Raw genomic sequence first — 27,312 nt, forward strand, 5'->3', positions numbered from 1 at the left:
CGAACTGAGAGGGAAGGCTCGGCTGCCGAGCCCTCCGGGGCAGGGGTCTGACATCTGGACGGAGTGGGAAAACAGCATCCTGCCCTTGGGGAGTCGGGAGGAGCCCAGTCCCATCCAGCTGTGCAAATAGGAGGAGGAGGAGGTCCCAAGCCTACCCTTGGGAGAGGGGCGAGAGGGGTGGTAAAGCCGCCGCCGCGCCGGCCCCCGCGGTGCGGGTTGCGCCAGCCTCCCCGGAGCCCGACGCAGAAACTTGTTGCAAACAAACAGGCGACCGCGGGTGCCCCTAGCAGCCAGCGGCGGAGTGGGTGGGCGGGCGAGAGGGAGGGGAAGGCTGGCGGACGCCGCAGCGAACTGGTGGGCAGACCCGGAGTCGCCGCGTAAGCGGGGCCGGCTCAGTGCGGTGCGGCAGGCGCGGCTGTGCGGCAGCGGAAGTCCTTTGTTGCAGCACAGTCCCTGGCAGAGCCAGAGCCTCTCCGCGCAGCCCAGCCCGAACGCCGCGCGCCGCCGCCACTGCAGCTCGCGGCCCCTTCGCCTCCGCCCGCCTTTCCCGCGGCTGATTTGCCTTAAACTCCCTAAAACCTCCGCAGCCCCGGTTCCTGCTGCGGCCGGTGAGTATCTGCCAGTTGTGGGGCTATTTGCGCAACTTTGGCCCGGGCGGGAGGACGCGGGCCGCGGGCCTGGCGGAGTGCGGGGCCGGAGCGGTGCCGACCCGTGCGGGGATCCAGGGCGCGGAGGACGCGCCGCGAGGACCCGGCGACGGGCGGCTGCCGGGCCGCCTGCTCGATCCCGCCGTTCGCCGGCGCGCCTCGTCCGGGACGTGCGGCCTCCTTGGGTCGGAGGCGAAGCCCCCGCGGAGACTAGTTCTCAAATTAGTTACCTTCTTTTCCCTTTCTTTCTCTGTCTTTATTTTTTGGGGTGGGGGGGGAGGGGAGGGGAGGTGTAGACGGGAGGCGGGAGGACCCGGTTGATTGACGTGCCCAGAGCCCGCTTCTCTCAACTTACAGCTGCGGCTCCTCGGCTGGTGGGAGGGGAAGTGTCCCGGAGCCCGAGGCCGCAGACTTGGGCGCGCTCCGAGGGAGGAGACGTAAGAGCCGTGCAAATTCTTGCCACGCTCTTTTCACCCCCCTCTTGCCGGCACACACGCTTTTTGTTTAGTAAAAAGTAGTGGGTCTCGGGTTTGGGAATTTTCGGTGGAAAAGATGTGTTTCCTGGGAAAAAAGTGCTTTCGATTCCGATGGTGGGCGCTTGCTAGAAGTTCTGTTAGTGTTCGGCAAATGCTTGGGTGTAGGTCGGGAATCATCATCGCTAAAACTTGGAGGCTTGGGTCTGAGCTCAGCCACCTTCCCAGTCTTAGGTAAACTAATCAAGGAACGCGTCTGTAGGATCTGAAAGGTTAACATGACCTTCTCCAAATTGGGAGCGTCGGGGAGATGTCGATGAAAGTCCTTGTTGTTTTCTGGGGGACAGCAGGGCATTTTGTATGTGTGTAATAATAACTCCAGTCGAGCTTAAACGTGGTAGGTAACGCGCAGATTCTCCGTTGGCCTGAGTGTAGTTCCATACCGTATGTCTCACTGTCTCACGACTGGAAAACTATCACAGGAACGATTTTCTCGAACCCGAGGAGTGGTTCCAGGCTTTTTGAGGAGACTTAGAATCAGTTTCATGGTTCGAAGTTCAAGGCACTTTGGAGCAGAAATGGTGAAGGATGAAGTTCTCATGTTAACTTCAAAGCAATCACTACCTTCTCCTTTGAAATGAAGAAATTTGAGTCTGTGAAATTTTGTCAGTACAAATGGATATGATGGGTAGAATTGGGATACTAAAAGATGAAGCCTGAATGATGGCTGGCCAGCACAACCTCAAAACTTTATTTTTGATTCACTTGCTGGCTATCTGATGAGGTATCAGTAATAACTGAATGGGTTTGGGCGCTGGATGGGGCCTTCCTCATCTTAGAGAAAATTGAAACCTGGTGGATGGGAAACTATTTTCAAAGATCAATAAAGAGCATCTGTAGTAGAAATTTTCATTAACATCTTAACATTCGTTTTAAGAGATTTCTCCATCATGACCAAATTTTCACTGTGTAGAATAACTCAGGTTGAGTCGCCTTTCCAGAAAAGCCTTTCTATTCTTCCCATTCCAGTGGGATGGCCTACTTTGGGGGTGGCTTGTGGGGGAGTCCTGGTGCCTCATTGTCAGAGAAAAAAGAGACCATATTTAACCAGGACCTTAGCAGGACATAAGTGCAGTCTCAGCCACTTGCTCTTGACCTTGTGTTTTGATTTCATGTTAACAGTGCTAAATTTTTTTTTAAAGATTTTATTTATTTATTTGACAGATCACAAGTAGGCAGAGAGGCAGGCAGAGACAGAGAGAGGGGGAAGCAGGCTCCCCGCTGAGCTGAGAGCTGGATGTGGGGCTCGATCCCAGGACCCTGAGATCATGACCTGAGCCAAAGGCAGAGGCTTCAACCCACTGGGCCACCCAGGCACCCCAACAGTGCTAAATTTTTGTACTGTTTCCTTATTCTCTTTCGCCAGGCTCTGGAGAAGATAAGTTCATGGAGCTTTTTAAGAGTGTCTCTGTTTTCTTTTTAGCACCATTTCCTATCCTAATGTGCAGGAGAAAAGACTTCTGGCCCAAAGGGGAGACAACCATTTGGGATACAAAGGCAGAAGTTTCCATAGATTTTTATTGTTAAGCTGTAATCTGTTGTCTTCCCAAAAAATTAAATTGTATTTGAAAAACACCTGCTTGAGAGGTCACTTTGGTCTCTACAGGATGTTTTCTCCTGATATTTTTTAACTTGTGCTAGTATATTTTACCCTGAAATATTGACATTGTTAGTCTTACATGATTTTATGTGAACCAAATTAAAAGTGATTCATGTATATTGTTTTTTTTTCTCAAAATGGAAATAAAAAGTCCATGTTTTTTTGTAAAAATTCAACCTATACTAGAGTACATAAAATACAAAAATGAAAATCATTCCAGAGATAACGGTTAATAATCAATTCCTTGTTTAAAACAAGGAGAGGCAGCATTCGATCATAACTGTGCTGTTGTATATGCCTCACCCTGCCTAAGGATGGCCTGTGATGATTCATGGCCTTATGTTCTCTATTCCCTACTCAGGTTGGTGAGAATTGACTAGGTGGAGAAAAGGAATGTTTTGCCTTGGACTGGTTTAAAATTCTATGATCAAGTAACAGACGTGAGTGTTTAAATATAACAGGGTTGCTATTTTAAGTTTGTCCTTATGAAGTCTTTACCTCCGTGGTCTGGTTCTCAAACTTCTTCATGCTAATGATGTCCATCCAGCCTCTGATGGGTTGATTTATATTGGCCAAACTCATTTTAAAAAACAACAACAACATCAAACCCCCCAAAACTTCATATTTGTAGAGAGTTTAATAATTTCATAGTTGGGAGGGAAGGAGTGGCTATACTTGCCATGAAAACCACTGCCCAGACATCCCTGTATTGATAAGGTGTGAAGGGTTCTCCTTGATCAGTATCTAGAGGTAGCATGCCAAACATCAAGGAAAGAGAATTAGAACGAAGAAGGGGGATTAATGACTGCAGTTTGTAGATGTGGCATGGGAGGACACGGCACATATTTAAGATAGATTTCTAACTATACTTAAATCGTGGCTTGTATGGGAACTACAAGAGATCTTAGTCAAATTACAGAATGAGTGTGAAGTGGTTGATGATGTTCTGAAAACGAAGCCCCAAAATAGTACATAGAAGTTTAATCACAACATTATTTGAGTGTTGGGGACATGGGTTTTTTTACACTGCTCTGCTCTGAGTTTAAAATCGTTTTCCCAATAATGTTGGAAAATGAATTAAATCACCAACCAGATTTTTCATTTCTTATCTGCGTGAGCTACACATAATCCTTTTTTCAAGGTAACTAAAGAGCTCCGTCCCCACTTGACATCTTTTAGTGTTAGGGAAGGGCTTGCTCTGATGGGCTGTGGGAGTCAGCAGATGGAAGAGGAGATGGGGCAGGGGCATGGCGTGCTGCCTGCCGTGTGGGGCTGTGTGAGAGTGGGTGACTGTGAGGCTCAGGACGTTCCAAAGCGGCACTTCAGTTAATAGTCATTGCCAGGAAGAGTGTTGTCTGGCTTAGAAAAGCTGAAACTCAGGGTTCTGAATCAAGACTCCAGAGTTTGAGTCCCATCTTCTGCTGACAAGATGAGCACTTCAGTACCAACCACTAAACTTGTTGCCTTATTCACAAAATGAGGATAATGAAAATACCTATCTCGGTGTCGTGAGAACCAGTTGTTTAATGTATGGGAACTTGCTTTGTAAATTTTTGACCACTACGTAAAAGTTGCCATGATTGAAATAATGCAAAAATTTAAGTGCAAAAATGCAAATAATGCAAAAAATTGAGTGCCTGGCAGGCTCAAGTCAGTGGAGCATGTGACTCTTGATCTCAGGGTTGTGACTTTGAGCCTCTTGGTGGATGTAGAGATTACAAGGAAGGAAGGAAGAAATTGATAAGTAAGATAAAATGCGTATTTCAACATTTATTCATTCAAAATTGATCAAATACCAACTAAATGCCAGGCCATTGTTAAAGGCTCAGGGACACAGTGATGACTAAGACAATGCCTTGATCTCAGGGAGCTTACAGCAAAGCAGGGGAGCCACATAATTATAATCCATGCCAAGAGTGTGGTAATAGACATAACATTCAGTTTGGATGATACATTTTTTGGTCACCATATAGTTGTAGGTAGGGGCTGATTGGAAGCACAGAAGAGGACATCTGCATTATCCTGGGATGGGGGAGGAACTTTCCAAAGAGAGTGAGCTGGACATCGAAAAGGTTCTAAGCAAAGCGAATGGCATAGCATATATGAAAGCATGAAGGCTTTGCTGTGGTAGGTCCTGGGGATGAAGGGGATCTTAAATCTTAAATAGATTTAAGGCTTAAAAATGGAGTTAAACTTCTTAGAATGAACGCACTTTTTTATGATACTCTTTTTATTGGTTTCATTTTGTTGACTTTTAATTAGATGAGAGTGTGAAATTTTCAGGGTTTTGGTTGGAATTAAACAAGAAAAAGGTAGCTGTAACTGGAAAAAAAACACACAAATTAAAAAGCTGTGTGTATCTGCTGAGGGAAGGAGTCCAGGTAGCACTTCCCATTGTCCTAGAGCTGCTTCACCAGCTGCTTCTTTAGGGGCATTTACTGAATGCTTACTGTATTGCACAGAAACAGGCTAACAGCCTTGCCTTCAGGTTGCTCATAATCTAGTGGTGAGACCTACGGACAGACACACAGATAACGGTAGTAGCCAGCTCTTGTTTAGCATTTTCTCCCTGACAGCCACTGCCTTGTGATAACTCTACACCCTAGGAAGGATCATCATCCCCATTCTCAGATGAGAGAATTGAGGCACAAATTACTTACACAGCCTGCTCAAGGTCACACACCTAGTAAGTGGCAAAGCCAGAATTTGAATGCAGGCAATCTGGTTAGTCTGCGCTTTAACACCTACTTTATGTTACTGTTCTGATGATGAAAATGTAGTGTAAATAAGTGCAAAATAAGGAGATGATAACAGAGTAATATCAAAACCTAAAATAGTGGGAGAGGGAGGTACTACAGGTTTTCTGGAGGAGGTGATAAACTGATTCTTAGGTATGTGGAAGGTTCACGCAGAAGCACCAATCGGCATGAATAAAAACGGAGATAAGAAGTACATTAAGTAAGGTGGGCTTGGGGGGGTGCGGTTGGAGTAGACAGAGCAAGCAGTTTTATGCTGCTTGAACATGAAGTTTGAAGCAAGAAGTAGCCAAACATAAGACTAGATGGGTGGGCACTGTTGGCTTTCTATGCTTTGCTTAGAAGTTTGTACTTTACCCTGAGGATACATGAAGGGAACCATAGAAGGGTTTAAGAAGGAGAGTGATATGGTCTGATTTTTGTTATTTTTGTTATCAATTGTTTGAGGGTGAAGGATGGATTTGAGGAGCCAGTTAAGGAGCCTGTTGTAATAACTCAGGATGTTAGAGGCCTCAGGAGGGCTGGGAAGGTAGGCATGGAATAGTGGGGCAGATTTGAGAAATGCTGGAAAATTGGTGACAATTAAGGGAGGGAGAAGTCCCAGGTGACTCCCAAGTAGCGCGGGTGATTGGTTCATGGCAGTGCCAGCTGAGACAGAGAATTCAGGGGGAGGAGCAGACTTAGGTGTGTCCCAAAGTCACAGAGGCACTTTGGAATAGATCTAAGTTCCACAAAATGAACCCTGAGAATACCAAGAATACCAATGCCACGTGCAAAAAAGTGACTTCCTGGTAAAGCTGCTTTTTGCAGAGAGAAGCCTACTGTTCACATGGTGCCCTCTAGTGGTCAGAAGATGCCATGTTGCCTCTTTAAGATGAACAGATCAAAATGTAGAGACTGCCTGGATTAAATACTTTTCTACTTTTCTCCTTTAAAATTTATTTGTTTATGTATGTATGTATGTATTTAAGAGAGCACTTGTGTGTGAGCATGAGTGGAGAAAGGGGCAGAGGGAGAGAATCCTGCAGTGGAATCCTGAGCAAAGAGCCTGATGCAGGGCCCAGTCCCAGGATCCTGAGATCATGACCCAAGTGAAACCAAGAGTCCAGTGCTTAACCAGTTGAGCCACCCACATGCTCCTCTCTTCTCCTGGAGGGAGAGAGAAATATTCCAGAAGCCACTGTGTTCACTTTGCTTTCTGTATGCATAAATTTATTTCCTAGACCTAGCAGCTTACCTGTAGTAACACCTCACTTACTCAGAAGTTACTCGGTTGGCAACCTCAGCTTATCCAGTCCCCTGGCCAGAAGCAAGGCTAAAGCAGATCATTGCCTATTAGCAATTAAAATAGATGAAACCAAGTGCAGGAATTAAAGTCTTATCTTACAGATTACTTCCCTAGGTCCTCTCTGAAAATTATATAAATTCAGCTTCAGTGAGTTTTTGTCTAATTTCATAACCCATAACAGATTGAAATAGTGGGCAGCGGGAGATCAGCATCCCTTTCAGAAGTGATCGCTGTTGGCTTGACAAGCAAGGAGGCATAAAAATAGTAACCAGCCAACAAACCACAATCTCCCAAAGTACAGCAGTCTCAGGCCACTTTGTGTAGGTGCAAACAGCCCTTGCCAATTTGAATAGCTGCTGTATTTCAGCAAAACACAATGCAGAGGAGAAAGCAGACAGCCAGTTGGTTCTGTACTCAGGGACCAGGATTGAGGAGCCAAGGGCCTTTGCCGCCAGCCACTAAAACTGGAAGTGACCTTGAGCATGTCTCTGAACCTCTTAGGGTCTCAGTTTGTTTTCTCATCTATAAAGAATCAGGTTGAAATTAATCATTATAAAATTCTATGAACTGTGTTCACAATGATGACATTAATACTTAAGGAAAATTGTATTATGCTTGACTAAAAAGACAAGAAGAAATTGTCCTCTCTAATTTATATGAGAACCCTGGGAGGAGTATGATTATCGTTATTGATGAGAAGAGCAGGTTTAGAGAGGTAAAGATGTTTCCTCATAGCTAAATAAGTGGTAGAGTTTGTATCCAGATCTTTTGGTGCCTGCTTCCTGGGCTCTTTTTAAGACTTCATTTGAACAAGCATGCATCAGGGGCCAGCTGTGCTAGGCACAGGGCAGAGAGGCCGTTAAGTCGCATCCTTATACCTGGAGGTCAGTGAGTTAGGCATTGCTGTATGGTACCTCTGTTAGTACAAATGATAAAAGTCACCCTGTAGTCACCAGTCACCCTGTAGCACTGGTAGGACCGATGTAAAGCTACATTAGGGTTTTAAAAGATTTTAGGGTGTGAGCATAGAACTGACTCACCATTTATAGCATTGTTTCTATGGGAATATGTGTTTCAAGTTCCAAATAACTAACTTAAAAATAAAGTTTTGGAACATAACCCAATTATAATTTCAGAACTTCCTGTGCTAAGTACTGAATTTGCAGTCTAATAACCAGCCAGAATGCCTGTTCTAAAAAGTGAAAAAAATTTTAACCTTGTGTCTGTCATTTAAGTGCCTTGAAGGGAAACTTTTTATCTTTAGGGGCACCTACAAAACTGGTTCTTCCTGGAAATTTCAAGGAGAAAACCTAAGAAACTTAATTAAGCTTAGACATTGGACCATATACTTTAGAAAATGGTATTCTTTTTTTTCTTTTTTAAGATTTTATTTATTTATTTGACAGTGATCACAAGTAGGCAGAGAAGCAGGCAGAGAGTGAGAGAGGGGGGAAGCACGCTCCCCACTGAGCAGAGAGCCCGACATGGGGCCCCATCCCAGGACCCCGAGATCACGACCCGAGCTGGAGGCAGAGGCCCAATCCACTGAGCCACCCAGGCGCCCAAGAAAATGGTATTCTAGGAAAGAATTTCGCCAGTGTGACCTTATTTTTATAGGTGACAAAAATCACTGAGGCCATATTGTCAGGCTCAAGAGTCATATTGCTTGTGTTCTAATCCCACCAAGTCCTCCGTGGCCTTCCAGAAGTTATATAACATTGCATACAATACACATTATACACACACACACACACACACACCCCTACCTATTTAGACTGGAGCCTGACCATTGATACTAAGGCTTAACAAATGCTGGCTATTCCCATTATTATTGTATGATGGTTTTCATTTACTCTACCTTTATAACCTCCATTTACCAGTCCAGTAAAGCATATCTGCTTTCCCTCCCATTACATTTTCATACTTTTGTTTATGCTGCTGTGTACCCCTCTCCTAATTCTTTACACCTACACACTTATGCAGATACCTGAAATGCCTTTCCCCTTGCCTTCTGTTTTTCTCTATCCTATTCATTCATTAAGGCTTCACTCAAATCCTACATCCTTCCTAAAGCCTACTGTTCTAGTACAGTCATGATTTTTTCTTTTCCCTCTCTCGCTGAACTTTATTCCGTATACTTAATTATTCTCAAATCATTTCTTGGTTCAAAATTTAATCTCTCATGTGGTATTAGCTCTACGTTTACCATCCTTCTCCACTCTACCACAGTGCTTTATGCAGTGTTAGGAATGTTGTAGGTGTTTGACACATTCTGATACTCTGACTTATTAACATAAGAAAATCCTTTCTTTTCACTTCAGGCAGGCTTTTTAAAAGAATAGTCTATAACCTTCAAATTAAATCCATATACATATATCCAATCATATAAGACATAAATAGGTATGAGAAAATCACTGTATATATACCAAAATGACCTTGGAGATCCAGAGGTAATTGTTAGTAGTTCAGAGATTGGGGCACTGAATTGAGAGTCTAATGCTAGGCTCTGCTGGAGATTCTCACCGAGGTTATGCAAATTGTCCCCAGGGGAGCTTCCTTGGTCTATGGCACACATTGAAAAGAGATTATTTGCTTTACAGAAGGAGTCACTCCAAAATTGTAACTGTAAGTAACTTCTTCATTCAGTTTATATGCTCGTTTATAGGCCCCTCAATTATCATTTGACTAAGGCAGAGGCAAAAGAAAGAAAGTTTCAGCAAAGCTGTTTTTGCCAATTTAAGAGATAGTGATGAAGGAAAAGTATCTCTGATACCTTACTGTGTCGGTGAGTGATTTACTGAAATAGCTTACACGCTGTAATTTAGGGACCACGTCTACTGAATAGGACTGGAGGCACCCATACAGATAAAATAGCATTAGAGATAAGAGTTCAAATGTGGGTAGTGGCTTGTGCAAGAGCATCTGGCCAGTAAACCCTGTTGTGAGGACTCCTGCCCATCCCTGCTGAGTGTTCTTTGCAGGAGGGCACATTACAGAGTCCCAAGTGGTTGGTACCCACCTGGGTGGTCAGAATTCCATCCTGTAATCCTATTACCTACTTCACCGCACTTAACTACCCCCTTGATACACAATTTAACAGTCTTAGATCTTTGCCTCCTCTATGAAATAAGAATGTTGGACCAGATAAGATCTCTCTAAACATCTGTGGGTATCTAAATTAATATGCTGAATGTGCTGGGCAGCTGCCTTTGAATGAGATGAAACTTTCAAGCTAAAAATTTAGAAACTCAGTGTAAAATGTTTTGCATTGCCTAACTCCTTTCTCTTCTGGGAGAACTGCATGCACACAGATACCCTTCTGGCCTTAGAACCCTGGCTTTGGATCACATTTGAAGTCCTGCTCTCCTGAAGTACCTGACTTCTAGCTGTAATAAACTTGTTTCACCAGTGATACAGCTAGTAACACAAAAGCAGTCACAGATTTCAGTTATAAAGACAAGAACACCCTTGTGCACTGTTGGTCGGAATGCAAGCTGATGCAGCCACTGTGGGAAACAATATGGAGGTTCCTCAAAAAGTTAAAAATAGAGCTACCCTGTACCAGCAGTTGTACTTCTTGGTGTTTACTCAAAGAATACAGAAACACTAATTCAAAGAGAAATATGCAACCCTGTGATTATAGCAGCATTACTTACGATAGCCAAGACATGGAAGCAGCCCAAGTGTCCAACGATTGATAAAGGGATAAAGAGGATGCAGGATGTGGTATATATACACAATGGAATATTATTCAACCATGAAAAAGAATGAAATCTTGCCATGTGCAATGACATGGATGGAGCTAGAGAGCATATTCTAGGCAAAATAAATCAGAAAAGCAAATGCTAGAAGATTTTATTCATATGTGGAATTTAAGATAACAAAACAAATGAGCAAAGGGAGAAAAAGAGAGGCAAACCAAGAAACAAGACTCTCAATGCTAGGGAAAAAACTGATGGTTACCCGAGGGGTCGTTGTGGGGGAATGGGTTAAATAGGGAATGGGGATTAAGGAGGGACCTGTGATGAGCACTGGGTGTTTTGTGCAGGTGTTGAATCACTAAATTGCACACCTGAAATTAGTATAACACTGGATATTAACTTGTATATACTAGTATAACACTGGATATTACTGGAATTAAAATAAAAACGAGCTAAAATATAAGCAGTACTTTTACTTAAAACATTTGCAAGCTTTACTGTAAGATAAAGTCAAGGTTTTTTTGGTAGAACTATTAAGAATATCAAAAAATTGAAAGGTGAAAACTTTTGGAATTTGAGTGAAATTGGTTTTTTTGTTTGTTTTTTTAAGAGTTTATTTATTTATTTGACACAGAGAGATCCCAAGCAGGCAGAGAGGCAGGCAGAGAGGGGGAGGAAGCAGGCTTCCCCCTGAGCTGAGAGCCGGATGCGGGGCTCGATCCCAGGACCCTGGGATCATGACCTGAGCCGAAGGCAGAGGCTTGACCCACTGAGCCACCCAGGCACCCAAAGTGAGTGAAATTGTTTTTAATAAGTGAATGAATATTTAAAATTTTAATGCAAGAATTACTCTCAAGAGATAATAAGCTAAAAGCTTCACAGGAATTCAGATCCCTTACCCCTGGTTCTGTGCCCTGCTTCCTTTCTTTTTTTCTTTCCTGTGTTTTGGGGGTTTGTTTTGTTTTGTGTTATTAGGCCCTCTCCAAGCTTTTCTGAGTGAGGTATAACAAGAACAAAGTTGTTGGGACTACTGGGTGTAGGACTGCTATTAAAAGTTATTCCACCTTGGGGTGCCTCTCTGCCTACTGGTGATCTCTCTCTCTCTCTGTCAAATAAATAAATAAATAAAAATCTAAAAAAAAAAAAAGAAAAAGTTACTCCACCTTTTAAAGTCCAGTTTACTGGAATGTGGATGTTTGCACAATGCCACTGAAGACACTACAGTTCCAGGGCAGCCTAGAAGCTGTAGAAGTAGTGTTAGCAGAATGTTGTTCCACCCCAAGCCCTGAGGGGAAGGCAGGGATGGAGACAGATGGCTGAAGACAGTGGGATTCACACCCGTGCTTTTCTGACCCGGAGCCCTTGGTTCTCATCACCAGAGCGTGATGCCTTCTTCCACAGAGGAGGCCCTTTACCGAATGCGTACATGTTGAATGAAGTCACTAATGCAGAAGAAGTCAAGACTCCCCTCAGGGGTGTGTCCTCGAGGTTGCCGAATGCTCGTGGCTGTTGCCGATTCTTGGTACTTAATGCAGTGTCTGGCGCCCGAAGTGCTCAGTGCGTGTTTGTTGCAAGGAAAATGCCCTTGGTGCTCTTGTGTTTGTGTTTTGTTTATGTTAACACAGAATGTCTTTTTACCAACGGAACTGAACCTTAGGACCATTGGTAGCGGTGCCTGTCATGGTGGTGGTGTATGTCTTTGCGCCAGGTTTGGTGGCTGGCCATAAAACTGCTTTCCATTTGGCTTAGAATAGAAGAGTTCTTGGAACTTTTAAGCTCTTTATATCATTATTTTAAGCACAGGAGATTTAAAACCTGAAAGTCTTTATGGATTAACTGCTGGCTTTCTTCTGCAGGACTCCTTCCTTTGGAAGGAAAATTTAAGGTTATTTAATCAAACATAGCTCCTGATGCTTGAATAAGCAACCTCCAGTCTAGCTTCCATTATTTATCACATGTCAGGAAGTATAGTTTTACACGTTGCTTCTATGACTCCTCATGTTTGATATGGTATTTGACATTTTATTATTCCCACTGTGACAGTTAGGAAACTTGGGGTCTGTGAAGATAAATAAGGTGGCAAAGGCAGATTGGAACTTAGGTCTCTCAGATCCAAAGCCTGTGTGTTTTTCTTTTTTTTTTTTTTTTTAGATTTTTAATTTTTATTTATTTGTTTGACAGAGACAGCGAGAGAGGGAGCATAAGCAAAGGGAGTGGGAGAGGGAGAAGCCTGCTGGGCAGGGAGCCCGATGCAGGGATCGATCCCAGGACCCTGGAATCATGACCTGAGCCAAAGGCAGACACTTAACAACTGAGCCACCCAGATGCCCCCAAAGCCTGTGTTCTTTTCCTTCTATCATACTGTCCTCAACGACTTTTCATCCATCTTCCATGCAGGGCATCCATTGTCCTTCAAAAGAGTTTGTTTCATTTTTTAACAACTCTTACTGCTAAAAATTTTTTTGAGATAATGTCTATCCTTCTGCCTCTTTCTCTTTATTACTCGTTAACGTTCTCTCTGAGTCCCACAAAATGACTATAGACCTAGAAATCTCCTCTTAAATAAAATGGGCTTGGGGGGTACCTGGGTGGCTTGGCTCAGTGGGTTAAAGCCTCTGCCTTCTGCTCGGGTGGTGATCCCAGAGCCCTGCGTCGTCAGGCTCTCTGCTCAGCGGGGAGCCTGCTTCCCCTCCTCTCTCTCTGCCTGCCTCTCTGCCTACTTGTGATCTCTGTCAAATAAATAAATAAATAAATCTTTTTAAAAAATGGCTTGGGGTCACCATTTGTGTGTGTGTGTGTGTGTGTGTTTTCATTTTGTTGTTTGGATTCGTTTTACATAGTTTTTAAAGGCCACATGATCATGAATTTTAGGTAGTGGATTTACCTTGGTAAAGGTTGATTTACCTTGGTTCACTTACAGCTCCTTATTACCAGGCATTTCAGATTATTGATGAATATCTTTGTGCATATATTGCTTTTTGTATCTAGGTACATACTGAGCATTGAGTACAGATATCTGATTTATAGAAGCTTGAAAAGGTTGAAAGATTGTACTTATGTGACATGTTTGACCTGCCTTACAAAAGTGGTAATAATGGTTGCAATTTTAAGAAGGCAGTAGGTCTCATTATAGGCTACCTTCCTTTCACTAGAGGCACATCCCTGGCTATGGGACTTTCTGTCATTAGACAGGAAGAACAAGAAGAAGGAGGTAGGATAGGTCCTTAGGTAGTGGGGAAAAGGGGTATATGATCCACACACGGTCTGTGGCGAACAGATAAAAAGCAAGTGGAAATAAGCGTAGATACCTCTTAATTACCACTGCAGGGATTCAAGGGTTTGGGGACTGAAGAGTGAACATTTTATTTCTCTGAACAGCTTGTTAAATGTTCTTTTTATGCTCAGATTGTGTAGGAACTTATTTTTAAGTAGAAGATAGATTCTGAAGTTTTATATATACAGATTAAAAATTGAGGCTAAAATTGGATCTTATTTTAGTTTTATAATATAATGGATAGGGCTTCTAATGCTTTTAATGTTTTTCTCTCCCTCTTCTTTTCCCAAAGTCAACTCACTACATTAATAATATTTATATGGTAGACACTATAGACACTAGTTGCAGAAAGGTATATGTAAAATGATACCATTTAGGGGAAGCCTAGGTGTCTCAGTTGGTTAAGCATCTGCTGCGTTCTGCTCCGGTCATGATCCCAGCGTCCTGGGATCTAGCCCAACATTGGAGCCTCCTTCTCCCTCTCCCTCTGCCTGTAGCTCCCCTTGCTTGTGCTCTCTCTCTCTCAAATAAATGAATAAAATCTTAAAAAAAAAAATCATACAGCAAGAGCAAAGACTATGTGCCTGGTCACATAGTAGGTACTCAATATCTATTGACTCTGTATGGATACATATAAACAGAACTGAAGATACACAATTCAGAGTGTTTGGAGAGGTTACCTCTGGGAAGAGGTATGTGACCTAAGTGTGTTTTTATTCTATTTACTTTATATATTTGAATTTTTTGCACATGTTACTTTGTATACTCTTTTTTAATAATTAAAAAAATGAGGAAAAATTTACCTTTTGAGGATAGACACCTCCTTCCCTAATGGATCCACTGCTTTGTTATTCCCTAAAGTACATGCCCAGCAATATAAAACATATTCTGACTCTACAGACTGATTGCTTCTCCAATAATCAAGGGAAGAGCATTGATCAAACCTATTTACTTGTTGCCATTTCCATAGAATATAAGCATTTTACTTTATTTATTTATTTATTAAGATTTTAAAAATTTATCTGACAGAGTGCACAAGTAGACAGAGAGGCAGGCGGGGAGGGGGGTAGCAGGCTCCCTGCTGAGCAGAAAGCCTGATGTGGGGTTCAATCCCAGGACCCCAGGATCATGACCTGAGCTGAAGGCAGAGGCTTAACCCATTGAGCCACCCAGGCACCCCAATATAATAAGCATCTTAAATAGAATTTTTTCTACGGAAATTTTCAAACATACAAAAATAGAATTATACCTATCTCCCAGACTCAGTAGTTATCAGCACATGGCCAATCTTGTATCATCTGTAGCCCCCACACCCACCTCACTAGGTTATTTTCTAGTGTATTTTAGATTATATCATTTCATCTATCAATATGTCAGTATGTATATCTAAAAGATAGGGACTCTTAACCAAAATACACTCATCACCTTTAAAAAATGAGCGATACTGGGGCGCCTAGGTGGCTCAGTGGGTTAAAGCCTCTGCCTTCGGCTCGGGTCATGATCGATCTCAGGGTCCTGGGAGACCCTGAGATCGGCCCACATCTGACTCCCTGCTCAGCGGGGAGCCTGCTTCCCTCTTTCTCTCTGCCTGCCTCTCTGCCTACTTGTGATCTCTGTCTGTCAAATAAATAAATAAATAATCTTTTTTAAAAAATGAGCAATAGTTCCTTAATAGCAATTTTGTGAGACTTTTTAATACTCTGCAGTTATGTACTTTTCTTTTAAGTTGCTATTTTATTTACTTTCACAGTTTGGATCCTTCAGATACTTTTAAACTTTTTCCTTTCACATTTAGCGTACATTTTCCCCTGTAGAGTTGTGATGAAACCAAAATGATGGTTTTTGCTTTGGATGCTTTAGCTTGTATTTCTTAAAACCAAAATGAGAAGCTTGACTAAATGGCTGGGTTACCGTCATCTTCACGTCTGAAAGATGATTTGGGTGTCTCTTACTGAGTTCTGCTACATTAGAATGAAGAGCTATTTATATATCCCTTTATTGTGATAGCCAAATTGCCCAAGTCCCATTGTGCGATCCAAGCGACCCTCCTTTTCAGGTCCTTTTCTAAAGCTATCTTGTCTGACTCTGCTATTCTTGTGTCACATAGGTCTCTCAGTAATAGAAGATGGCAAAGCCCAGCCACAGCAGCTACGTCCTCCAGCAGCTAAACAACCAGAGGGAGTGGGGTTTTCTCTGTGACTGCTGCATTGCCATCGACGACATTTACTTCCAAGCGCACAAAGCCGTTCTGGCTGCCTGTAGCTCCTATTTTAGAATGTTTTTCATGAACCATCAGCACAGTACCGCACAACTGAATCTCAGCAACATGAAAATTAGTGCCGAGTGTTTTGATCTCATTTTGCAGTTTATGTACTTGGGAAAAATTATGACGGCTCCTTCCAGTTTTGAGCAGTTTAAGGTGGCAATGAACTACCTGCAGCTGTACAACGTTCCCGACTGCTTAGAAGACATACAGGATGCAGACTGTTCGAGCTCAAAGTGTTCATCCTCTGCTTCCAGCAAACAGAACAGCAAAATGATATTTGGGGTGAGGATGTATGAAGACACAGTGGCTAGAAATGGCAGTGAGGCCAACCGGTGGTGTGCGGAGCCAAGTTCAACAGTAAATACTCCACACAACAGAGAGCCCGATGACGAGTCTTTACAGATAGGCAGTTTTCCTGAACCACTGTTTGATGTATGTAAAAAAAGTTCTGTGTCCAAATTATCAGCTCCAAAGGAACGCGTGTCGCGGCGCTTTGGACGGAGTTTCACCTGTGATAGTTGTGGGTTTGGCTTTAGCTGTGAAAAATTGTTAGATGAGCATGTGCTGACCTGTACTAATAGACATTCATACCAGAACACAAGGTCCTATCACAGAATAGTCGACATCAGGGATGGAAAAGATGGCACTATCAAAGCCGAATTTGGCGAAAAGGAGTCTTCCAAAGCATTTTCCACGCAGACAGACAAGTACAGAGGAGACACCAGCCAGGCTGCTGATGATTCGACTTCAACCACTGGAAGCCGAAAAAGTAGCACAGTGGAGTCTGAACTGGCCGGCGAGGAAAAAAGCAGAGCTGCTGAGAGGAAAAGAATCATCATCAAGATGGAGCCCGAAGATATTCCCACAGATGAACTGAAAGACTTTAACATTATTAAAGTGACTGATAAAGACTGTAATGAGTCCACCGACAACGACGAATTAGAAGATGAGCCCGAAGAGCCCTTTTATAGATACTACGTCGAAGAGGATATCGGTATTAAGAAAAGCAGTAGAAAATCTCTCAAACCGCGGATGTCGATAACTGCTGATGAAAGAGGTGGTTTAGAAAGTCTGAGGCCCCCTAACAACAGCAGTCCAGTACAAGAGGATCCCGAAAACGCGTCCTGTGAGCTCTGCGGACTCACAATAACCGAGGAAGACCTGTCGTCTCATTACTTAGCCAAACACATTGAAAACATCTGTGCATGTGGGAAGTGCGGACAGATCCTCGTTAAGGGGAGGCAGCTTCAGGAACATGCTCAGAGATGTGGGGAACCCCAGGATCTGACAATGAACGGGCTGGGCAACGCGGAGGAGAAGATGGACATGGAAGAGAATCCCGACGAGCAGTCAGAAATAAGAGATATGTTTGTGGAAATGTTGGATGATTTTAGGGACAATCATTTCCAGATAAACAGTATCCAGAAAAAGCAGTTGTTCAAACACTCCGCCTGTCCTTTTCGATGTCCTAATTGTGGCCAGCGTTTTGAGACCGAAAATCTAGTGATGGAACATATGTCTAGCTGCCTAGACCAGGATGTGTTTAAGAGTGCCATCATGGAAGAGAACGAAAGAGATCACAGGCGAAAGCATTTTTGTAATCTGTGTGGAAAAGGATTTTATCAGCGGTGTCACTTAAGAGAACACTATACTGTTCATACTAAGGAAAAACAGTTTGTGTGTCAGACATGTGGAAAGCAGTTTTTAAGAGAGCGTCAGTTGCGACTGCACAATGATATGCACAAAGGCATGGCCAGGTATGTCTGTTCCATTTGTGATCAAGGAAACTTCAGAAAACATGACCATGTACGGCATATGATTTCTCATTTATCTGCTGGTGAGACAATATGCCAGGTCTGCTTTCAGATATTCCCAAATAATGAACAGTTGGAACAGCACATGGATGTTCATCTGTATACATGTGGAATATGTGGAGCAAAGTTTAATTTGAGGAAAGATATGAGATCACATTATAATGCCAAGCATTTGAAAAGAACATAAGTGATTTTCTACTGTACTAATGTTTAGTTGATAGCAGACAAAAAACACCAAAGCAAAGGATATGAGCTATTTAGAAATTTATAAGATGGATTGTTGGGGAAAAATTTCAAGGCCCTTTTACCTTTAATATTTTTGTTTAGGATCTTAAGTATCTACATTTTAGGTGTTATTAAATGTTTATCATTTTTGTTATTTCTTAATAGAATTCTTTGATTTTAGTTGTTTTAGCTATGATTAAAATTACTTTTCAATGTAGACTACCAGTGGTTGTTACCCCTCCAATGACTATTAAACTTTAGTTTTGTTTTTTTTTTTATCATAAGGTGATGACTTTACTATTTCTATGTGGGATTTTTTTTTTTTTAAGGTTATCCTGTGAAGTTTTAAATCCAGTATCATTGGCCGTTCATGTTCATTTTAAAAACTTTTTTTAAGTATTTAGTTTTTTGAAACTCTCATCTACTTTTACCCCCCTTTTTTTTTGTAAGTTGAACAGTGATTTAGCCACTGTTTATTCCCCCTTATCAGTGAAATTCATATTCTTAAATTGACATGCTTATTAGGCAGGTTAGGTGCATTGACTCTAAACTTGAAGGTTGACATGGGCTCACACTTGGCCTAAAAACATTGATGGACCTAAGGAAATTCCTATAAATGAATATTTCCTATAATTGATAAGATATTATCATTTAATAATCACATTTAAAACTTATATTAAGTGTAAAACCCAATGACTTTACCCCACTTGAGAAATTAGTGAGGACAAGTCATTTTGTTTTGTGATATTAAATTTAACTATGATAGTTAATTAAAAAGACATATCTTGTATTCACTTAAAATAATTTAAGATATTTTGATTTCTAAAGTGTGTTAGTTTTTCAATTATTTTTGTTTATAAATAGACTTTAATAGCTCTCTAGGAATATGACATCTAAAGGAAAATGATTTTTTTTCACCTTTAAAATTACATACTTTTGGAACTTTGAGATTTGAGAAAGCTGCCATGTATATTGATAAATCAAATAAAATAAAGAAATCAATTACAAATCTGGTTGTTCTATAAAAGTATAGAGTGTGGAAAAAATGTCTTGTGTTTTATACTATCTAAGATTTGGAGGAAATGTGTTGTGGCAAATTGCAGTTTATCTCTATGCTCTTTTTTTTTTCTGTAAAGGACTACAAAATTTGAGGACTATAAAATAATCACAGAGCATATAAGTGGAAATAGTTTATCACTTTTAAAGTAGTAGTATTAGCTGTTGCTGCCACAGAGTCTACATGAATTACATGTGAATTAAAACACTGGCAAAACTGACCCCACAAATTAACACATCTATTGAATAGAATGCCTTTTAATATGAATTACTTGCATTGTAATACCCTTCTCATAATGAAAGGGATTTTAAATAACATCTGTATTTAAAGTACAATTTTGTAATTATGAACAGTAACTTCATAACATTGCTTTTTGTTTACATCAAATTTTTAAGATATGCAAGTCATATTTTTCTATAGTTTGCATAAAAGAATAAATTGCCAAGAGAATTGAGAGATATTGACTAACACAGATCTAGTTGAAAGGGAAGTAAGTAATAGAGCACAGTGTGAGCTTAGAGATTTGTGGGGATATACTGTGGTGTTAAGTAAGAACAGGAACAGTATAGGAGGCATGTGGTATGAGAACAAAATAATGGGAAATGGAGATGGGGGAAATACACTAAAAGTTAAATGAGAAGTAAGGCATTTTTTTTTTAAAGCCACATAACACAAAAAGCAGGAAAAGTGATTCATCTTAGCCTTGGACACAGTAGTTTATCAAGGAATTCAATCTGAAATGCAACTTTAAATGAAATACGGTATATACATTACTGCTGATAGGAACCTGCTAAAAGTTTTTAACAAACCCAAAGACCATCAGAGACTTGTGTAAAGAGAGAAGATAAACTCACTCCAAATCTCCAGACTGTTTATATAGTATCTTAGGTAGACATAATTTTTGGGGGGATCACTTTTTTACATAACCCTCATGAAAATCTATTACAATGGTCTCCCCCTGTTAAAGAGTAGGGTTCTTTCTAAATACTACCACCCTGTAAAAAGGATTATATGTTCCATTAGGAAAAGGGGGGGTTAATTTATATTTTGACATGATAACAACTGACAATTAGCAAGCAAATATGTAAACATTGCACGTGATCTAACTTTACATAACTAAGATGTTTATGGTTTCACAAAGCCCCACCTCACCATATTGTCTCCTCCCAGTTTCATATTACACAGGACACCTTGTGAGGTGTTTTGGAACTAACCACAGGGCAGCACAGGCTTCTGTAAGTGTATTGTACAAATTTTCCTCCTGAAGGTAGAGAGTACATTTAAAGGCCACCTGCCTCTTAAGGGGAATGAAAAATGGCTGACACCTCTCTCCAGCCCAGTTTCTTCTGACTTCCTTTCTCTGCTGGGGTTACAGGGCTGTAACTCCTTGCTCTTGCTTCTTGCCTTCCATGCTGTGAAGGCAATGAACCAAAGCTGTGGAAGCTGCCTTCTCCTCCTGCTTTCATAATTTATGTAATTAGGCTCCAAGTCCAAAAATGAAAAGAAAATCTAGACAGATGTGGGATCTTGTGTCTTAAAGAGTCTGCTTAAAGGGCCTGTTGTTCTCCACCAAGAAATCCTGGAGAAAGGGAGTCAGAGCCTAACAAGCTTGTCACCAGTTACAGTGCAACTCAGAGGTTTGGAATTCTTTAGTAACAGGACTAAAATTTCAGATTAATAAAGCACAACAAGACGGCAATGGAGTAGAACTCAGAAATTTGTCTTAATCTCTCCCATATTTTTAAAGTAAAAATAATTCAGAGAAATGACTCTCATGCATAAAATGATACACAGCTAATGTTTAATGTATGAAGTTTGAATATGGACAAAACTTAGAAGAAAGTACATAAGTATTCCAGGGGCTAGTTATAAAGCGAAAGGAATTAAAATAAGGACAGACTTTGCTAGGGCAGTCAGAGCATCCATTAAAAGGAAAAAGAGACTGACATGAAAAATCATATCTAAGTATTGTAGTTGAGAACAAAAATGTGAACAAAATTTAAAGTTGAATAAAAAAATTAACATTTGGAATTGTCTAGGTGAGAGTAGAGATCAATTTGATAGGTTAAAATAATATATGTTAAAAAAATATAGCTATAAAATGCCTAATAAAACAATTGCTGTGAACATGGCAAGGATGAGCCTAAATACTCGAGATGATACACCAACTTCTGTATTCTAAAAAAAGGGGGAAGGGAGACTGGTGGTGGTTGGCAACTTTCTTCCTGGGGTTAAACAATACTTGTTCCTCTACACTCCTAGTTAAGGAACTTCACATATTTAATAGATCTCTGGAAAATCCCCCCTCCACACACAAAGAACCAGTTTAACAGTTAAATAAAACTTTGCCATTATTAACAAAGAGGTAAATTAGTATCAATCAAAAGAAAAGCCTGAATGTGTATGTGTACACATTGTTGAAAATAAAGAAATGTGTATTTCTTAATTTTTAATGGGTTTTATGAGTTAAATTTTTTTCCATTAATCTACTTGATCAGTTCCTCATCTTTCTTCACCGACCCCATCTCCTTTGTAACAAATGCTTCTTGGTGATAAATGCCAATGTTCTACAGGCCCCGTAACCTAAACAATGCCTAGGATTCCAGGATGCCAAAAAGCTCTGTGGGGCCATCTCCTTGGGAAAGGCCCCCCATCTCCTTGATACTTGAGGTGTAGTGAATGGGGAGACAGGATGCATGCCAGTGAACTGAATCACATAGGGTTCTTATGGGTGTTAAGAGTCTGACGCTGCTGCCCAGATTTGGAAGCCCATGGTCTGTCCATCCTACCAGAGCCCACACCGAGTAATCCCGCCAACCATTTACGTAGTGCTCCTTAGGCTCCACTAAGTGCTTTACAATACAAAATGTTAATTAACCTCACAGCTGTATGAGGTAAGTATTACTCTGATTTTCCAGATGGGGCACTGAGGTTCAGAGAGACTGGAGTGTTTTTCCTAAGATCACACAGAAATTAAACACTAGAGCTGGAATTTGAACCTAAACCTATTGGATTTCTGCATGCCTGTACTTAAATCACTAAGCCACATACCTCAACTCCCAAGAGGTACAAAGAAGGGCCTTTTCAGCCTAGGAACACATGTGATCAAGCTCCTATGAAACTCTGTGCTCCATGTTCATCATCTGTGATCTGCTGTGCCTGGTAAGGTAGTGGATACCTAGTAAACATGTTGGATAATGTGAAAATAGATTAGCTGGAAACAAAACTATTTGAATGGGTCACTTAGAATGATGTTTTAGAAATAAATAATATTAACATGGTTTAATTTTCTTTATTTAAACTTAAACCTTTAGTGGTATTATCAGCCATTTTGGAGGGCCCATTGTTAAGTGCTCAATTAAAAATTAATTTGAATTCAACTTCTCTATTTCTACCTCTGTGACTTTTTTCCCTTCTGTTTTCCCTATTCCTGATCTTTAAGTTTTAATCTCCAACCAATAACCATTTTATTGGTTATGAGACTGATGAGTTCAATAATTCAAATCATTTGAAAATATCCCCCCCAAAAAATCAGGGCCCCAGAAGAACCAGTTTCCTCTTTTTGTCTTAACAGATGATGTGGGTAAGATGATTTTCATTTCTTTGGGTAAAAAACAAAATAAAATCCCTAATTGCCATATTGTGATTGATTAAATTTTATAGAGTAATATGTTTGTCTAAAAACAAAAGTTAATTATTCTAGCTATTTATATATAATTCAATTTACCAAAAATATTTTGTGTTAACTTATACAGTCTTACTCAAAAAAGAAATGAAAGATAATGTCAGGAAATGACAGCCATTTATGCATCCTAACCTAGCAGCAAACTTTAAAAAAATGAACATTTAATGCTTTAAGTGAATCAATCCCCCTCCCAATCTGATTTTAACTTTATGCATCTGTTGCCTGATTTCTAAAATCTATACAACAGGTTTTACTACTGCTATATTAAAATCTACTTTAATGGTCATCTTTCTACCATCTCCAAATGTTATTTCTTAAGTGAAAAGAGAAATATAAGTTAATGAAGACTCCATAGATGATGTCTATATAATCACTTAGGTGGCCCACTTTCACTGCCTTCTATCAAACTCAAGGACATATTACTTGGTAACATATGGGTAGAGTCTCCTACTAAAACCAGATGAAATTTAGCCACCTACAAATTTATCTGCTGGCAAAAGGCAAAGGTGCAATGATTTAAAATGCAAGGATTTTTGTGTCTGTGAGTATTGGTAAATATGAATATTAACTAAATGACAATAGCAGTGTGTGAACTCATGCTAATTTTGAATGAATTTAATACCACTTACATGTTTATATTCAGATGCTTAGTTGAGTTTAGCATTTAGAAACTTAAATCCTATTTGACTCCTTTTATTAGGAGAACCAAATCATTGAGGTCCTTTGGTAGTGACAGAATTGTTCATCCTTCCTATCAAAATCTACCACAGATCACTAGGGGGCAGGAAGCCTTTATAATTTCTCATTATCTTACTCATTTGCTGACAAAAAAGATGGTGTAAAGACTGCAATCCAGTACTTGGTTTTGAATTGAATGTACCAATATACTAATCACCATTTTAAGAAGAAGGCAGAGGAAACTCTAAAGCCAGGGGGATGACAAATATGTAAAAGACATTTCATTTCAGAATTAGGAATATTAACAGTTTTATGTGAGAAAATTTGCATAACCCTCTGTACTTACTATTTGAGAAAGGAATACAGTCAGGTAGACAGCCTATTATTTTGTTTTTATTGTACTTAAACCAATTGCTTATACCAGTCAGAATCAGTAGAGCTCATTTTTAGATGACAGAAATATAATTGTCCAGATTATGAAAATCATCTTTTCTTTCAAATGCTTATGCATTCCCTAATGTGGGACAAAATATATTTTTTAAAGATTTTATTTATCTGACAGAGATCACTAATAGGCCGAGAGGCAGGCAGAGAGAGAGGGGGAAGCAGGCTCCCCGCTGAGTGGAGAGCCCGATGGGGGGCTCAATCCCAGGACTCTGGGATCATGACCTGAGCTGAAGGCAGAGGCTTTAACCCACTGAGCCACCCAGGCCCCCCTAGGACAAAATATTTTAAGAGACAATCACTTTTTTTAAAAAATTAGGGTAAAGTGTTGTTGCAAAAAATAAAATTCTACCCTGAATCACTGGGGCAGTTTAGGAGAGTTATGAACTTAGGAACTGGAAGGAAAACTCCTCAGTGTATGTGTAATGTGTACTTTATTTTCATTTGCAGTGTGTACAACATTTGCTATTTAAAGAAAACAATGTTAGCTTAATGGGTGAAGGCACTCAGTACAAAGAACATGAAATTTTAAATTTCTTGGCTCTTTCAACCAGAGGTTTTCCATTAACAAGTTGGAGTACATTGTGGGGCACCTGGCTGATTCAGTTGGTAGAGCATACGGTGTTTGATCTCAGGCTCGTGAGTTTGAGCCCTACCTTGACGTAGAGATAATTTAAATAGGTAAAAGTACATTGTAAAATTATTTGATTTGAGGGAAGACTCTTAATTGCTTCCTTCCTCCCTACTGTCCTCTACCTGGCTGGCCTCCTGTCTTTTCATGTGGCATGTGTCCTACCCATTCTAGCTTGACTCATGCAAGAAAAAAGAAAATGCCCCTAAAGGTGAAGAATTATATTAGTAATAAGAACACCTCATATTTGAAAGGTACAATGAGTTACGTTAAGGAAGAAAGTAAATAAACTTAAGTCTCAGGAACTGTGCTTTTATTCCCATTCTTTGTTGTAGTGATGTTGTGCTGGCCTGGTGCCAAAAGCCATAGAATTCTGACCTAAGAATTATGTTGTATCTTGTAGAGCAGTCAACTTGTAATACTATTTTTCTTGAGTTTTGTCTTTTTCTGTGTGGCAGTGGTGAAATAGGGCCTTCTAAACCTCTGGAGAAGTGAGATCTGAATTTGGAGAGGACATGGGGAAGAATCAATCTTCAACAGATAATCTTTAAGTCCAGACCCAGGAATATCAGATCTGAAGTGACACCATCTTTTCTGTCTTCCTGACAAACCTCATCAATCCCAAAAGTTCCAGTTTCAAGGATCCAAGAAAACTCAGTAAAGATCACTTTGGAATCACTTTATTGTGACAAAATTGATTCATGGTGACTCTCCTAGTATTTGTGGAAAATCTGCTAAAAGAAAAGTAACTAGAATATTCATATGACATCAATGGTTAAAGCTACACTAAAATGAAAATTTATATGCTAATTATCTTCCATGGTCCCTTCTGAAATCAAAGGGCTTGCTAGGCTACTATAAATATATTATAAAGAGATAATAACATATCTGTGTAAACACATATAATCCTAACAAAATAATTTGAATCACAGTTTATATATTATGAAATATAGTTAGTTAAAAAAATTATACCCCAAAATCTGTAGTTTAGAGTATAAATAAAAAGATGTGGGTACAGAGGAAAAAAGTGAGACCAATATTTTACAAAGGAAAGATAATCTAGTTATTACTCACTGTAATGTAACATTTGCCTTTCCTCTTTTTCACTGTATATACCAGTCACAAACTTGATTATTAAGATTAATGAAGTTCCCTTTTAAGCCTGTTAAGTTGAAGGAAAAACAGAAATGGTTATTACTTCAATAGTGGTAGATTTTCATAAAACACAGACAACCAAAAGAATGTATCTTAAGACACATTATTTTTCTCTGAATTTGGCAATATAATCTAATAACGTAGAATGAGTTTCTGTTAAATATTTATTCTTGGTATTAATGTATAATACCATTATTTCTCAGCTTTCACATTTCAAGATAAATTTCAACTAAGTATTGAGTGAAACAATAATTGCTATGTTTTAAAAAACCTTTCACTAGAAATGAAATGTTTGATGAGATTTTAACCTGGCTTCAAATACTTTGTTTTATATGTATATGCTCAAACCTTATGAGTCTTATAGCCGTATTATTTCCTTATTGTGAATATACTTGTAGTTTTACTTTTGGTTAACTGTCTATCCAATTCATTATTATTATTATTTTGTTTCTTATGCAATATCATGTTATATATTTTCAGAAATGCTTATTTTGTTTTTATGCCTGTTTCTTCAAATGTTTTAATAAAGAGTTATATAAAGAAATCTAAGGGTATACATAATAGTATATGCAGAAGTAAAGTCATTTAAAATCTCTAGGTATAAAGTGGGATGATAACTTGAATATTCATTCTACTAATTAGACTAGCAAAAATTTAGATAAAGTTAGTTAGAATGTGATTAGTAGGTATAGGGACTGGAAGGGAGCAGAGAAATCCACTAAAGACTTGAAATTCATATGAATTCAACTGCTTCAAGAGAAATAAGTTTAGAAAAGTGTTACATTCTAAAAAACAAAAACAAAATTAAAAACTATAGCTAATCTCTGGGAACCATATAAAACTGCAGACTTCTAAAAAGTAGGAAGCAGACAAGATTAAAGATTACTGATAATTAAATGTGCCAGATCAATATAAGTTGAGATTCAACTAATAATTTTTGACTGACTGGTAGAAGCAGATTCAGAAAAGGAACATGACTTGAATTGTGACTACACTAAACTACAAATGTAATGAATTACAATAATTATAAGTGATATAAGTGCATTCTATAATGTGATTATTTTCTGTATATCAGTATAAAACGGAGTTACTGAGTTACATGGGAAAATTGCTGTTAACATTTTTTCAATCCATTGCTTTTACCTAATAAAATTTCCTCCTCTATGTTCAGAAGTTAAATTGTCTGTATATTACTTTTATTTATACTGTTTTTTTTTTCAACCTGGCTCTTTTACAAAATTGTGTGAAAAGTTATTATCAACTCCTTCCTTTCTCTGATACAAAAATAATAAAGTATCTGATACAGCGAATTTTTGTGTTCCTGAGCAACTTAAGAAGTACACAAAACAGGGGTACCTGGATGGCTCAGTTGGTTAACTGTTCCACTCTTGATCTCAGCTTGGGTTTTGATCTCAGGGTTTTGAGTTCAAGCCCCATGTTGTGCTCCACACTACGGTATAGAGCCTACTTTAAAAAAAAAAAAAATTGTTTTAAGTGCACAAAACAAATTAACTAAAATTCCTATTACCAAATCCTGGTTTCTTCTCTACAGAATGAT

At 39.7% G+C, this 27,312-nt stretch overlaps 1 protein-coding gene across 3 annotated transcripts in view; it reads left to right on the forward strand.

Moving 5' to 3' along the window:
- Positions 1-27,061, forward strand: part of ZBTB1 (zinc finger and BTB domain containing 1) — a 29,364-nt gene extending 2,303 nt beyond the window's left edge. The window contains exons 1-3 of one of the 3 annotated variants that reach the window (XM_080809789.1): positions 312-608; positions 15,907-17,822; positions 25,058-27,061. In XM_080809789.1, coding sequence (XP_080665915.1) covers positions 15,925-17,822; positions 25,058-25,094 — 1,935 coding nt within the window. In that variant the 5' untranslated portion in view covers positions 312-608; positions 15,907-15,924 and the 3' untranslated portion in view covers positions 25,095-27,061. Of the gene's footprint in view, positions 1-311; positions 609-15,906; positions 20,648-25,057 lie in introns of those variants that run through there. The other 2 variants (XM_080809787.1, XM_080809788.1) reach the window with 2 other exon arrangements.
- The last annotated feature ends 251 nt before the right edge of the window (positions 27,062-27,312 follow it).

This window comes from Martes martes (genome assembly GCF_963455335.1).
Source record: "Martes martes genome assembly, chromosome: 7".
Classification (NCBI taxonomy): domain Eukaryota; kingdom Metazoa; phylum Chordata; class Mammalia; order Carnivora; family Mustelidae; genus Martes; species Martes martes.